The 16,367-nt window shown below is 46.0% G+C and overlaps 1 protein-coding gene across 1 annotated transcript in view; it reads right to left on the bottom strand.

Moving 5' to 3' along the window:
- aldh3a2b (aldehyde dehydrogenase 3 family, member A2b) overlaps window positions 1–16,367 on the bottom strand; it is a 28,816-nt gene that overhangs the window by 4,346 nt on the left and 8,103 nt on the right. The window contains exons 4-7 of the mRNA XM_041894613.2: window positions 3,431–3,516; window positions 1,690–1,898; window positions 1,482–1,599; window positions 746–887 (exon numbers count right to left, since the gene is read on the bottom strand). Of these exons, the coding sequence (XP_041750547.1) occupies window positions 746–887; window positions 1,482–1,599; window positions 1,690–1,898; window positions 3,431–3,516 (555 nt within the window). The remainder of the gene's footprint in view (window positions 1–745; window positions 888–1,481; window positions 1,600–1,689; window positions 1,899–3,430; window positions 3,517–16,367) is intronic.

Below are 16,367 nucleotides of genomic sequence, written 5' to 3'. Positions count from 1 at the left end.
GACATGCATTCTTTCCTTCTTAATGCGTTTGAGCCAATCAGTTGTGTTGTGACAAGGTAGGGGTGGTATACAGAAGATAGCCATATTTGGTAAAAGACCAAGTCCATGTTCTGGCAAAAACAGCTCAAATAAGCAAAGAGAAACGACAGTCCAGCATTACTTTAATATAGAGGTCAACTAGATGGGAAACCAACTTTAAGCCCATAGCAGTACTGTAGGAGCTGAGGAGGGGAGCATACACAACTAGATGTGTCAGGGTAACCAACTGTAGGGTATGTGGTGGGAATAGATATACATCAACAAGATGGGAAACCAACTTTGACCCCATAGGAGTGCTGTGGGAGCTGTGTGGAGCATAGATATACATAAACTAGATCTACAAATAAGGGCTTACCACTAAAACAAACTGCTTGGTACTAAATAATGTAGTGGGATTTGTTTGTGTATATAATAACCATGGGCCTGTAATGTATGTGGTACCTATGGAGACCTATGACTGTCATACTAATAATAATAACTTATTCAACTTGTATAGCGCTTACAGAAAGCATCTGAAAGGAAAACAAAAGGCAAAACAAACAAACAACAAATTGTAAAGATGGAGATTGAATAGTGTCTCTAGTCAGCTACAAATATTGGAAGGAGATGAGGCAGTTTTGATTGGAAAAGTGATACCTACAAGTATGTATCATTATGCCTGTCATAAGTAGTACCTATGTAGCATTATGCCTGTCATAAGTAGTACCTATGTAGCACGTTGACTCGTCACTTTCCCCTCCTATAGCGATGGTGCTGTCCTCTGTCATGGCCATGATGCGTTTGAAGTGGCGCTGGTTGATGATGCGTCCATAGTCGGGGCAGGTCTTGGGGTCCTCTGTGTAGAAGGCCTGAGAGGAAAATAAATGTACACAAATGACCAACTTTAAAGGTCAATATTTACAGTTTCAATCTTAGTACATTACATAATAGACAGGTTGCCAGACAATGTCATGAAAATTATGAAATAAAATTATGACAAGAAGCTGTAATGTGGGAAATCGTAGGTGGCTTGTTTCAGTTAGTTGTATCTTATTCTTGATACCATGTCTTGTTTTGAGGTGTTTTGACTTATGTCACGTCTATGCTAATATGTCAAGAATTCGCTAGCTAACCAACAACTGCAACAATGTATTTGAGAGATCACAAGTGCTTACTGTGCAAGTGTATTTATGTTTTCAATAAACATTTGGAGACTAAATATTGTTTATTTCCTTTGATTCTAAGCCAATGGCGTCTGTTTTGCACCAAAGTTGCACACACATCGGTTTTGTTGCTAAACAACCCACCTGTCTATAATGATGATAATCTTGTGAGAGCACTGGTTTTGTGGGACAAAAACGTCAGGAAAAAGCCTGTCAGTACCTTTATGTATCCTACTCAAAGCTTGGTTAGTGAAGTCAGATATATACTCCTTTTTATACTCCCAACATAGTGATTTGTACTTTGATGGACTTCTTGATCTCCTCCAGCACGCGGTCCTGGATGCTGGGCTCACACAGGATGTAGTCTGGAGCGATACATGTCTGCCCACAGTTAGAATACTTCCCCCAGGTCACACGCCTACAGGACAGAGAAGTGGAAAGGACAAGGGCGAGAAACAGAAGAGAGTTAGATCTGTTCGTTTCTGTATCTGTGTGTGTGTTCTCTTACCTGCAGGCGATGGGAATGTCACAGTTCTTGTCGATGTAACAGGGGCTCTTGCCCCCCAGCTCCAGGGTAACGGGGGTGAGGTGTTTGGCTGCTGCCTCCATCACCAGTTTGCCCACCATGCTGTTCCCCGTGTAGAACACATGGTCGAACCGCTGACGCAGCAACTCCTGGGTCTCTGAGACACCCCCTGTCACCACCGGGTACAACTCCTAGAGATGCAGGGAAAAACACATTGTTATTTACAGGTACAACCCATTATGCATGTTGTTATATACAGGTTACGTAGAAATACCTTTACGTCATTTAGCAGTCGCTATTATCCAGAGCGACTTACAGGAGCAATTAGGGATAAGTATCTTGCTCAAGGGCACATCGACAGATTTGTCACCTAGGGGATTCGAACCAACTACCTTTCAGGTACTGGCCCAACGCTCTTTCCCGCTAGGCTACCTGCCACCCCAACAGGGAGGTAGATACACACTATTATATACAGGTAGATACATCATGTTATACACAGGTATCTATATAGATAGATACTGTATCTAAGATACAGGTACTGTATGTTTATAACAGGTGTACACCCCTCCAAAAAAGCAACCAGTTCCACCTTATGAGCAGTAAAGAGTGAGATGTGACGTGTGTATGAATAGCAAGTGTGTTTGTGTGTGTGTGTGTCTGTGTGTGTGTGTGTGTCTGTGTGCGTGCTATGGATGTGACAAATGGACAATTTTGCTTAAAGTTTAAACAGCCATTCTTTTATTGGTTTTCTGTTAAAACTATAAGAAAAAAATAATGAAATTCCACGTCAATTCACAATGCTGAATAATGGTCCTATTACGAAGGTGTGACTGCTAGGGCCGGGCAATGAAGTAATATCTACCACAGTCATATACCCTTGAAAGCATCTCGGCTACGGCATTATTGTTTGTCTGTAAGGGTACACTACGGCTTTTTAAATGCCGACACTAAACCTTCTCTCGAGAAGGTTTCGAAGTGCAATTGAACAGGCATTTTACTTGTCTGTAAAGGGATGCCATTTCTGAAGCGGGACTAACGTCCATCACTAGGTGACCAGAATTGTCAATCAAATAATCTTGAGCTGCCTGCGCACAGCCTGCCTGCTGCCTGCGTGCAAAGTCAGACCACTCTTTCCTAAAAAAGTACTTTAAAGTTTGTTAAATACCTTACCAAGACATTTAGTAGAAAGAAAACACATCTTCCGCTCGGAATCGACTGCTAAGATTCAGTATTTTTGGAACGGAGGTGACTGATTAGTTTCCGTACTCGCGAGAACACAAACACTTACATCTTTCATAGCGAGCTAGCGAGGGACGGAGAGAGAGGGGAGGGGCACAGTATAGGCCGGTAGGCCACCAGGCAGACGGAGTCAGAACCGTGCACTAGGCCTATCTATCGGCAATCAAAAGCTACATATCACAATGGAATGCTGTTGTATTTCACAATTTCTTGGCTTGCAATGTCTTGCAAATTCAGTAAAGCAGGGCCTATCATTAATGAATAGGCTAGGACGTTCTACACGCAACAGACCTAAGACTGAAAACAAACTTGCGTCATTAGCGAAGAGAAAGAGCAGGCGAGCCAGCTGTACTATGATTTACATTTTGTGTGGAGGGGATTTTTTTTTTTACATTGTTTGTCCATTTGGGATTTTTCTTAACGTTAATGATCCCAATTTCGTTTAAATGTTCACACCCCTAGTGTGTGTGTGCGTCTGTGTTACCTTGTCTATGTAAGCGGGCAGCAGGTCCTCCATAACCTTGGCGGTGTGGACACACACCTCAGACGGCTTCACCACAGCAGCGTTGCCTGGCAAAGAGAATAATACAGTTGTTGTTAGCATTAGCTTAAGGATGCTAAGACAAACAATGGAGTTATACAGTGAGGGAAAAAAGTATTTGATCCCCTGCTGATTTCGTACGTTTGCCCACTGACAAAGAAATGATCAGTCTATAATTTTAATGGTAGGTTTATTTGAACAGTGTGAGACAGAATAACAACAACAAAATCCAGAAAAACGCATGTCAAAAATGTTATAAATTGATTTGCATTTTAATGAGGGAAATAAGTATTTGACCCCCTCTCAATCAGAAAGATTTCTGGCTCCCAGGTGTCTTTTATACAGGTAACGAGTTGAGATTAGGAGCACACTCTTAAAGGGAGTGCTCCTAATCTCAGTTTGTTACCTGTATAAAAAACACCTGTCCACAGAAGCAATCAATCAATCAGATTCCAAACTCTCCACCATGGCCAAGACCAAAGAGCTCTCCAAGGATGTCAGGGACACAAGGCTGGAATGGGCTACAAGACCATCGCCAAGCAGCTTGGTGAGAAGGTGACAACAGTTGGTGCGATTATTCGCAAATGGAAGAAACACAAAAGACCTGTTAATCTCCCTCGGCCTGGGGCTCCATGCAAGATCTCACCTCGTGGAGTTGCAATGATCATGAGAACGGTGAGGAATCAGCCCAGAACTACACGGGAGGATCTTGTCAATGATCTCAAGGCAGCTGGGACCATAGTCACCAAGAAAACAATTGGTAACACACTACGCCTTGAAGGACTGAAATCCTGCAGCGCCCGCAAGGTCTCCCTGCTCAAGAAAGCACATATACAGGGCCGTCTGAAATTTGCCAATGAACATCTGAATGATTCAGAGGAGAACTGGGTGAAAGTGTTGTGGTCAGATGAGACCAAAATCGAGCTCTTTGGCATCAACTCAACTCGCCGTGTTTGGAGGAGGAGGAATGCTGCCTATGACCCCAAGAACACCATCCCCACCGTCAAACATGGAGGTGGAAACATTATGCTTTGGGGGTGTTTTTCTGCTAAGGGGACAGGACAACTTCACCGCATCAAAGGGATGATGGACGGGGCCATGTACCGTCAAATCTTGGGTGAGAACCTCCTTCCCTCAACCAGGACATTGAAAATGGGTCGTGGATGGGTATTCCAGCATAACAATGACCCAAAACACACAGCCAAGGCAACAAAGGAGTGGCTCAAGAAGAAGCACATTAAGGTCCTGGAGTGGCCTACCCAGTCTCCAGACCTTAATCCCATAGAAAATCTGTGGAGGGAGCTGAAGGTTCGAGTTGCCAAACGTCAGCCTCAAAACCTTAATGACTTGGAGAAGATCTACAAAGAGGAGTAGAACAAAATCCCGCCTGAGATGTGTGCAAACCTGGTGGCCAACTACAAGAAACGTCTGACCTCTGTGATTGCCAACAAGGGTTTTGCCACCAAGTACTAAGTCATGTTTTGCAGAGGGGTCAAATACTTATTTCCCTCATTAAAATGCAAATCAATTGATAAAATGTTTGACATGCGTTTTTCTGGATTTTGTTGTTGTTATTCTTTCTCTCACTGTTCAAATAAACCTACCATTACAATTATATACAGATCATGTCTTTGTCAGTGGGCAAACGTACAAAATCAGCAGGGGATCAAATACTTTTTTCCCCTCACTGTAGGTTAGCACTGGGTAGTAAGTCTTGGGGCAGAAAAATAAAGTTGGAGTTGGAGTGATGCCTTATGAGTCGGGCCAGACATAATTTTTGCAATTTACTGGCATAGAAAGAGATCCTTATTCTATTTCTATGTTTACTTATCTCTTATTCAGTTTAATCAAATGTTTGGTTCACCCCCCTAGCACTACACAGCTGATTCAAATAATCAAAGCTTGATGATGAGTGTCACGGATTCTGCCGAGACTGCTCCTCCTCCTGGTTCGGGCAGGCTTCGGCGTTCGCCGTCCCCGGAGTACTAGCTGCCACCGCTCTATGTTTCGTAGTGTGATTGCTTTTGTCTGTCTTTTACACCTGTGTCCATTTGTGTGTTGATTACTTGTCTTATAAGTTCCTTGTTTTGCATTAGTCTGATTGTGTGTTGTTATTTTCTGCCTGTCGTGCAGAGCTGCGTGTCTGCACTCTGTCTATGTTTGGGATTATTGTTTACGCGTGTTTGCGTAAGTGCCTCCGTCTGTTTTTGAGGTCGTGTTTTGTTTGTTGCTCTTTGGACTATTAAAGTATTTTGGACGTATCCTCTGTGTCCTGCGCCTGACTCCTCCACCACATCCACATCGGAACTACTGACAGAACAACACACCGAAACTATGGAGACAGCAGGAACAGCGGCGGCACCCGAATCCCTGGAAGACCGGATCAGATACCAAGACACCATGATCCGGCAACTTGGGGCCGCCATGGACGAGGTGTCCAACACTCTGCGCCGGTTGGTGACTCGAGAGGTGCCCACGCACTCTTACACCATCCCATCACCAACGGCCAGTCCTCCTCTCTCAGCACCGGAACCCAGTGGCATTCGGATCTCGCTCCCGAGGGCATATGACGGTTCTGCAGCCGGGTGTCAGGGATTCCTCCTGCAGGTGGAACTCTACCTGGCCACCATACACCCGGCGCCCTCGGGATACGAGAGCGTCTCCGCCCTCATCTCCTGTCTATCCGGCAAGGCGTTGGAGTGGGCCAACGCCGAATGGAGGGGAATAGACGCCGCTACCATCACCTACGCGGAGTTCTCCTGCCGCTTCAGGGCTGTCTTCGATCATCCACCTGAGGGGAAAGCGGCGGGAGAGCGTCTGTTCCACCTCCGACAGGGGAAGAGGAGCGCACAGGAGTTCGCACTGGAGTTCCGGACGCTAGCGGCGGATGCGGGGTGGAATGAGAGGGCCCTCATCGACCACTACCGGTGTAGCCTACGAGAGGACGTTCGTCGTTAGCTGGCCTGCAGGGACACCAACCTGTCGTTCGACCAGTTGGTGGACATTTCCATCCGTCTAGACACCCTGCTGGCTACCCGCGGACGTCCCCGAGTGGGGGTCGGTCCATTCCACCCTCCAGCACCGCCGAGCCGATTCCCATGGAGCTCGGGGGTGCTGGCGCTAGAGAGAGGAGGAGAGAGAACCCGAGGGGGGCCATCCCTGCACCAACTGTGGTCGTGGAGGACACACCGCGGCCAGGTGCTGGGGAGGGTCTCCTGGGAGAGGGGACAACAGGTCACGCACTGGGGAGTCATTTCAGGTGAGTAGGCGCCCCACTTACCCAGAGCTTTCTGTTGGTCACATGAGTATTCCTGTGAGATTTCCACAGGTGGCACCTCATTCCCAGCATAAGGCGCTAGTAGATTCAGGCGCAGCTGGGAACTTTATTGATCGGGCATTTTGTTGTAGGTTAGGAATTCCCCCTTCGGCCGGTAGAAGCTCCATTTCCTGTCCACGCCTTAGACAGCCGGCCGTTGGGGTCGGGCCTGATCAGGGGAGGTCACAGCACCACTGACGATGACGACGCAGGGGGGTCATGAGGAGATCATTCAGTTTTATCTGATTGACTCTCCTGCGTACCCCGTGGTGTTGGGGCTTCCCTGGTTAAGCACCCATGATCCTACCATTGCGTGGCAACAGAGGGCTCTTATGGAGTGGTCTGCCCAGTGTGTAGGGAGATGTCTAGGTGTTTCCGTAGGGGCGACCTCGGTAGAGAGTCCGAACCAAGTGCCCGCACTGCGCATTCCCCCTGAGTATGAGGACTTAGCACTTGTGTTCAGCAAATCGAGGGCAACACGGCTACCTCCTCATAGACAGGGGGGACTGTGCGATAAATCTCCAAACAGGAGCGGCTCTTCCACGGAGTCGTGTGTATCCCCTGTCTCAAGAGGGAGACAGCGGCTATGGAGACTTACATAGCCGAGTCCTTGGCACAGGGATACATACGGTCCTCCACTTCCCCGGTTTACTCAAGTTTCTTCTTTGTGAAGAAGAAGGACGGGGATTGCGCCCGTGTATTGATTACCGTAGTCTCAATCAGATCACAGTTAAGTACAGTTACCCACTTCCACTGATTGCGACTATGACGGAATCGTTACGCGGAGCGCAGTTCTTCCAAAGTTGGATCTCAGGAGCGCGTACAATCTGGTGCGCATTAGGGAGGGGGATGAATGGAAAACAGCATTTAGCACCACCTCGGGTCATTACGAGTATCTCGTCATGCCATACGGGGTTAATGAATGCTCCTTCAGTCTTCCAATCCTTTGTTGACCGAGATTTTCCGGGACATGCATGGGCAGGGTGTAGTAGTGTACATCGACTGACATCCTAGTGTACTCTTCTACACGAGCCGAGCATGTAGCCCTGGTGCGCCGAGTGTTGAGAAGACTGTTGGAGCATGACTTGTATGTCAAGGCAGAGAAATGCCTGTTCTTCCAGGAGTCCGTCTCCTTTTTGGGTTATCGGTTGTCCGCGTCTGGTGTGGAGATAGAGGTAGACCGTGGATCGGGCGTCGTAATTGGCAAACTCCAACCACTGTAAAAGAGGTGCAGCAGTTCTTGGGTTTTGCTAATTACTACCGGAGGTTTATTCGGGTTTTGGACAAGTTGCAGCTCCCATTACGTCCCTGCTAAAGGGGGGTCCGGTTCGTTTGCAGTGGTCGGCTGAGGCGGACAGGGCATTTGTCAAACTGAAGAACCTGTTCACCTCGGCCCCGGTGCTGGCGCATCCGGATCCCTCTTTACCATTCCAAGTAGAGGTAGACGCGTCCGAGACCGGTATTGGGGCAGTCCTGTCACAACGGTCCGGCACGCCACCTAAACTCCGCCCCTGTGTGTTCTACTCCAAGAAGCTCAGCTCGGCGGAGCACAACTATGACGTTGGGGACAGGGAGCTGTTAGCCGTAGTCCAGGCCCTAAAGGTGTGGAGGCATTGGCTTGAGGGGGCTCAACACCCTTTCCTCATTCTGACTGATCACCGTAACCTGGAGTACATCCGGGCAGCTAGGAGATTGAACCCTCGTCAGGCTAGGTGGAACATGTTCCTAACCCGGTTTGTTTTTAAGATCACATACATCCCAGGGTCCCAGAATGGTAAGGCAGACGCCCTGTCCCGGCGGTATGACACAGAGGAGAGGTCCAACGAGCCTACTTCCATACTGCCGGAGTCTTGTTTGGTGGCTCCGGTGGTATGGGAGGTCGATGCGAAATCGTGCGGGCACTGCGTACCCGACCCTACTCCCCGAGTGTCCTGTGGGGGCGGACGTACGTTCCGCTCGAGGTTTGTGATCGTCTTATTTATTGGGCTCATACATCACCCTCCTCTGGACATCCAGGTATTGGCCGGACAGTGCACTGTCTTAGCATGAAATACTGGTGGCCAACGTTAGCTAAGGATGTGAGGGTTTATGTCTCCTCCTGCTCGGTGTGTGCCCAGTGTAAGGCGCCTAGACATTTGCCCAGGGGTAAGTTACATCCCCTGCCCGTTCCACAACGACCATGGTCCCACCTATCGGTGGATTTTGTAACCGACCTACCCCCTCCCAGGGGAATACCACCATTTTGGTCGTTGTGGATCGGTTTTCCAAGGCCTGTCGTCTCCTTCCAATGCCGGGTCTCCCTACTGCCCTACAAACCGCTGAGGCCCTATTTACCCATGTGTTCCGGCACTATGGGGTCCCCGAGGATATTGTGTCTGACCGAGGTCCCCAGTTCACCTCCAGAGTTTGGGGGGCGTTCATGGAACGATTGGGGGGTCTCGGTAAGCCTTACCTCGGGTACCACCCAGAGAGCAATGGGCAGGTGGAACATGTCAACCAGGATGTGGGTAGGTTTTTGAGGTCCTATTGCCGGGACCGGCCGGAGGAGTAGTCTAGGTTCATCCCCTGGGCAGAGATGGCCCAGAACTCTCTCCGCCACTCCTCCACCAATTTAACACCTTTCCAGTGTGTTTTAGGTTATCAGCCGGTCCTGGCACCATGGCACAAGAGCCAGATCGAGGCCCCTGCGGTGGACGAGTGGATTCGGCGCTCGGAGGGAGACGTGGGACGCTGCCCATGTCCATCTGCAGCGTGCCATCCGTCAACAAAAGGCGAGCGCCCGATCGCCACCGCAGTGAGGGACCGTGTACGCACCGGGGAGATCGAGTCTGGCTCTCGACTCGAAACCTGCCCCTCCGCCTGCCCTTCCGGAAGCTGGGTCGGGCGGTTTGTGGGGGCCCTTCAAAGTCCTGAGAAGATTGAACGAGGTGTGTTACAGGTTACAACTGCCTATAGAGTACAAAAATATTAACCCCTCGTTCCATGTGTCTCTTCTCAGGCCGGTGGTAGCTGGCCCACTCCAAGAAGATGAGATAGGAGAGACCCCTCCGCCCCCTTTGGACATCGAGGGGGCCCCGGCGTACAGGGTCCGGACCATCTTGGACTCGAGGCGCCGGATGAGTGGTCTCCAGTATCCCGAGTGGGAGGGGTACGGTCCGGAGGAACGGTGCTGGGTGCCCAGGAGGGACATCCTCGATCCATCCCTCCTGACTGAGTTCCACCGTGGGCATCCCACGCGCCCGGGTCCGCGTCCTCCTGGCCGTCCCCGAGGCCGGGGTCGGCGCACGGCTGGAGCCGCGCGTCAAGGGGGGGGTACTGTCACGGATTCTGCCGAGACTGCTCCTCCTCCTGGTTCGGGCAGGCTTCGGCGTTCGCCGTCCCCGGAGTACTAGCTGCCACCGCTCTATGTTTCGTAGTGTGATTGCTTTTGTCTGTCTTTTACACCTGTGTCCATTTGTGTGTTGATTACTTGAGGTCATACAATACGTTTTGTAGTGATTCCTATGTTGTTCATGTAAAGAATATGTGTTGGTCCGTGGTGTGTAATGAGGAGCAAACAGACACTGCACTTGACACATTTATGAAATTGCTTATTCCAGTTACTAATAAGCATGCACCCATTTAAGAAAATGACTGTAAAAACTGTTAAATCCCCGTGGATTGATGAGGAATTGAAAAAATGTGTGGTTGAGAGGGATGAGGCAAAAGGAATGGCAAATAAGTCTGGCTGCACAACCGATTGGCAAAGATATTGCAAATTGAGAAATCATGTGACTGAACTGAATAAAAAGAAGAAGAAACTGCACTATGAAACAAAGATAAATGACATAAAGAATGATAGTAAAATGCTTTGGAGCACATTAAATGACATTTTGGGAAAAAAGGGAAACTCAGCTCCATCATTCATTGAATCAGATGGCTCATTCATCACAAAACCAACTGATATTGCCAGTACTACTAAATTATTTTTTCAAATGGCAAGATTAGCAAATTTAGGCATGACATGCCAGCAACAATTGCTGACACTACACATCCAAGTATATCTGACCAAATTATGAAAGACAAGCATTGTAATATTGAATTATGTAAAGTGAGTGTGGAAAAGGTGAAAATATTATTGTTGTCTATCAACAATGACAAGCCAACGGGGTCTGACAACTTGGATGGAAAATTACTGAGGATAATAGCGGACGATATCGCCACTCCTATTTGCCATATTTTCAATTTAAGCCTACTAGAAAGTGTGTGCCCCCAGGCTTGGAGGGAAGCAAAAGTCATTCAGCTACCTAAGAATAGTAAAGCCCCCTTTACTGGCTCAAATAGCCGACCAATTAGCCTGTTACCAACCCTTAGTAAACTATTGGAAAAAATTGTGTTTGACCAGATACAATGCTATTTTACAGTAAACAAATTGACAACAAACTTTCAGAATGCTTATAGAGAAGGACATTCAATAAGCACAGCACTTACACAAATGACTAATGATTGGCTGAGAGAAATTGATGATAAAAAGATTGTGGGGGCTGTTTTGTTAGACTTCAGTGCGGCGTTTGACATTGTGTTATGGCTTTACTCCACCTGCTATATTGTGGATACAGAGTTACTTGTCTAACAGAACACAGAGGGTGTTCTTTAATGGAAGCCTCTCCAACATAATCCAGGTAGAATCAAGAATTCCCCAGGGCAGCTGGCTAGGCCCATTACTTTTTTCAGTCTTTACTAATGACATGCCACTGGCTTTGAGTAAAGCCAGAGTGTCTATGTATGCGGATGACTCCTCACTATACATGTCAGCTACTATAGCGACTGAAATGACTGCAACACTTAACAAAGAGTTGCAGTTAGTTTCAGAGTGGGTGGCAAGGAATAAGTTAGTCCTAAGTATTTCTAAAACAAAAAGCATTGTATTTGGGACAAATCATTCACTAAACCCTAAACCTCAACTAAATCTTGTAATAAATAATGTGGAAATTGAGCAAGTTGAGATGACTAAACTGCTTGGAGTAACCCTAGATTGTAAACTGTCATGGTCAAAACATATTGATACAACAGTAAAAGAATGAATTTGTATGTTTATTTTAATTACTAAAGTGTTCCACCCCGATAGTGTATAAATGTGTAAACTGTGTTAGAGTTATAAGAAAATAGAACCACTAACAGGGAAGATGTTAGAAACTGCTGGAACATTCTATACTGTGGAAATTTACAGGCCGCCAAAAGGTGGGCGGAGCAAAGTCCTTTGTGTGGACGCATATAAAATGGGCTGTGTGTGTTTTTGGCGCCAGAGCGCTCTCTGAAATAAAAATGGCTGATCCCTTGCAGACTGGAGAATTTGTTTCATTCATTATTAAACCAGAGCCTTACACCCTCTGGGAATTATTCAAAGCTTTAGTAACTATTAGAGATAGAAATTCTCATGACAATTGGTCCTTCGAGCCGGATCTCAAAATCCGTCGTTCCGGGGGACACCAAAAATCGTGCATGTGCGGATAATACATCCGTATAGACTAAGACCTGGCCACTGAGATTGGGGGTTCTTTACAGGCCGGTGGCAAAACTGTTAGACGACAGAAACGGTGACGAGATCACAAAATGTATATCCCAGCTGCAAGGATAAGGTCAGTAATTTTTATTCATGGATTTTGGGGGGATTGATATTTTGAAACTGCAGTAGGATTTTTTTTTACAGTTTACTGTAAAGGGGGGTGAGAGACAGTACATAAATCATGTGATAGGAATAAGACTAAAATCTAGATTTTCTGATTATAGTTCAACTATGGTTATGGGTTGTGTAAAAAAATAAACAGTCAGTGTTGATTTTGGGATGTAAGACTGGGATGTAGTAGTTTGCAGGGTTCAAATTGAACGACTCACTTATGCAACAGGAATAGTGGGGGGAGGAAGAAAGTTCTTTTTTGTGTTGCCGAATGAGTTGATAGTTAAAAAATTACTGAGAATATAGTTAAATGTATGCTTGTCAACGATAGCAAGTATTTGTTTTTATTAATTAGAGCCTAATCAGAAAGGATAGTTACAGAAATGGAATAGCGGACTGGAAATTGCGATAGAGCTGTGACAATGATTTGAATTGAGAACAAAGGAAAATAATTGATGGTTCTAGTTCGCGGGTAAAAGAGAGTCGTACTTGCTTGACTGGATCAAGCTGTAAGAGATTTGAAGCAGAAGTCTGAATAGTTTAATTGAAAACATTTATTTGACAAATTCTAATTGCTATTACTTTATTCTATAGGTTGCGTAACACCAGTGGTGTATGCAAATAATTGGTGAATTATAAAATGATAATTTGTTTTCATTACGTGGACCAGTGGATTGCAAGTAGCTTTAGCTATTATGCTGATGGGATAGCACCAACTTTATGTAGGTTCTAAATTTGTTGAACAACAAGTTGGTATTTGAAACAAAATGAATGCAATAGGCTGCAGTAATAACATTATCAGAAAAAGGCACAATCTAATGCGAAACAGCTATTACCTATGTCATTGATTCAGTAATGAGACCAGGATGATAGTAATACTAGAAATCTAGGTAGGAGAATTTAGGATAGGGACTAGCTGTCCAGATATAGACAAAAAAGGATGAGTTAAGGAATAAATGCCAAGACAAAATACAGAACGATACGTGTGAGGTTTTTGAATTGGCAACAATTGAATTAGCTCTGCAGCAAGAACAGAAACCATACCTCACCTTAACAGTTTTGGGGGGGGGGGGGAAAGTACATTCTTGTGTACACGGGCATGTCGCACAGCGATCTGTGCAGTCGACAGGCCCGAAGGGATTAGGATTAATGGGGGAAAAAATCATAGTACGCTCTGCCTCAGGCCATCAATCTATAGAGCGGTTATCAGCTCCTGTGACTTTACAACATGGAAATTCAGGGGGAGAAGTATGCATACCTGTACTGATATCAAGCCTATGACCAGTTAATCTACTAGGAAGAGATGCTATGACTCAGTTGAACGTAGCTGAAACACAGACTGAGAGGGGTATGAAGGCATATGTGGTACTGGATAACATGGTAGTGAGCGGGGAGGGAGAGCCAGGCTATAACCAGGAATTTGGAAAAGTTTGAACCTCAGGAAGGAAGCCAAATTTTAATTTATGTAGATTATATTCTATTGGCTAATCCCACTCAAGAGGGATGTAAGAAAGATACACTCCAATTGTTAACCTTTATGGCAGAACAGGGACACAAAGTTAGCAAAAGAAAACTTCAACTCTGGCAGAGCGAGGTGATTTACTTAGGACATACCATAACTCAGGAGGGGCGAACGTTAAACTCATCCAGGAAAACTGCTATTCTTGGAGCACCAAAACCGTTAAACAAGAAACAAATGATGAACTTTTTGGGAATGATAAACTACTGTAGAGCGTGGGTACCCTATTATGCACTGCATACTGGTAAATAAAGTGATCTTATCTATGGGAAGACAATGGCAGCCAAGGAACAATTCATAGAGGTAAAAAAAGGTTGCTCACTTCCCAAACAGTCTTAGCTTTTGATGAGGGAGTTTTTTTTTAGTGGACTATGAGATAAAACTGGGTTAATCACGAACATAGAGTTAGAATTCTTTGTTGCTAGGCAAATAACTGAATTGGGTCATTTCACTGTGTGTGTGTATGTTTGAAAGATTTAAGTATGGACCTGTCATGTCCAACCATCAGTCTTCAGGTCAAGCCAGGGAGAGCCGGGGTTGAACAGAGTTTAAACTAAACATGAGTGTTTTTACAAGATAAGGGATTGATTGATTGTATTACTAAGGATAATTTACCAATATTACCTAACTGATTGTTTAGATATGTGGCAATATTAACACATGGGCAGAGGCATGTGTCAACAGGGGGGATAATGGTAGATGGTAGGATTAAAGATAACTAGATGGAGGAGAGGACTAGATACTTAAATAATGTATTTATTTATTTGGATACAGTCTATAGTACAATGTCTACCGATAGTATTAATGACGATTAGGATAACTCCAGATAAAGAAGGGTTATCCCCCTTTGAAAACGTTTTTGGGAGACCATATAGAATGACCGAGTTAGGCAGACTAGAACAGGCAGACATAGAAGTAGAAGACACGTTAGCAGAACACATGAGGAGGTTGTTTATTAACCACACCCGTATGTCAAAGGTTTTGTGCCCCACAGGTGAACTAAAGGAGAAGGTGACCCACTCTATCCAACCAGGTGACTGGTGTGGATCCAGTCCCTAAAGAAGAAAGACTGGAAGCAGCCCTGTTGGGAAGGGCCCTATCAGGTTATATTGGTCACCGCCTTTGCCATTAGAATAGCAGAAAGAGCAACCTGGGTCCACGTTACCCACTGCAATAAGGTAAGAACACATACAAGCACCACTGAACACACGCAGCGTTAGAGAGAAGAACTGAACCAATAGGGTCCGGGGATCACCTCTGATAACAAAGATCTCCTACCCCGACCTGTTTTACATTTGACATTTTAGTCATTTAGCAGACGCTCTTATCCAGAGCGACTTACAGTTAGTGAGTGCATACATTTTTCATACTGGCCCCCGTGGGAATCGAACCCACAATCCTGGCATTGCAAGCGCCATGCTCCTCCAACTGAGCTACATGAGGCCCCTATCATCACTGTAGTGTGTTCTTAGGGTGTGAGTATGGGGTGGTACCAAGCAGAAAGACTAAGGGCAGGAGAGGGTTGGCGGTTTTTGGGAATATGGGTAACCCTGAGCTGCATCATAGTCTCGGCAATGGTCCTGATATGTCAAGATCCACCACCACCCCGCACCAATTATGCTATGCCCTTACCATTGTTAAGAAGTAAAAGAGAAACGACCCGACATACCGACCGTCAAGGACAAGTGACCTACAAAATAGGAGTCAGAGAAGGGCAGACTGTAGGATTCAAAATAAGGGTTAGGGACATAGCCAACGGGTGGGGTACATGTCAACAAGCAACAGACTGGAACAATACCCCACCATATTTGTGTTCGGGCCCCACGGTGGATTGTTCCTGGACTCAAGTGTTTAAACACACTTGGGGACGGGATATGAGACCGGGCGGGACTGGACATCCCGATGGGGGGTAAAGAGAAACAAAGATATCATGAATGGTCAATTGGAAATAGTAGTAATGTGACTGACTTAGGTTCGGAAGCACAGGAGAGAATTCTGAACCTTACAGCCCCTGTAACTGATGTGTGGTATGCGTGTACCAGTAAAGGCCGTATAAGGCAGACAAGGCCAAAAGGGTGGGTAGGTACCTGCGCCCCGGTTCTACTGGTTCAGCCAGTTAGAATTAGTGACTGGAAACCAAGGAAAGGGTTAAACAAACGTAGTAGGAGTTTTGACCAGAAGGAGAATAGCCTTATTTGGATGGATACAATTGGGATACCAAGGGGGTTACCGGATGAATACAAAGCTATGAATCAAGTAGGGGAAGGATTTACTACAACGTTCTTTTGGGTGGGTAACAATCAATAAAAATGTGGATTGGATTAATTATATATATTACAGCCAACAACGGTTTGTGAACCAGACTAGAGATGCAGTGAGGGGAATCTCA

The sequence above is a fragment of the Coregonus clupeaformis genome, chromosome 13 (assembly GCF_020615455.1).
Source record: "Coregonus clupeaformis isolate EN_2021a chromosome 13, ASM2061545v1, whole genome shotgun sequence".
NCBI classification, from domain to species: domain Eukaryota; kingdom Metazoa; phylum Chordata; class Actinopteri; order Salmoniformes; family Salmonidae; genus Coregonus; species Coregonus clupeaformis.
Note: the sequence above shows the minus strand (reverse complement) of the source record. Positions and strands in the feature narration are given on the sequence as shown.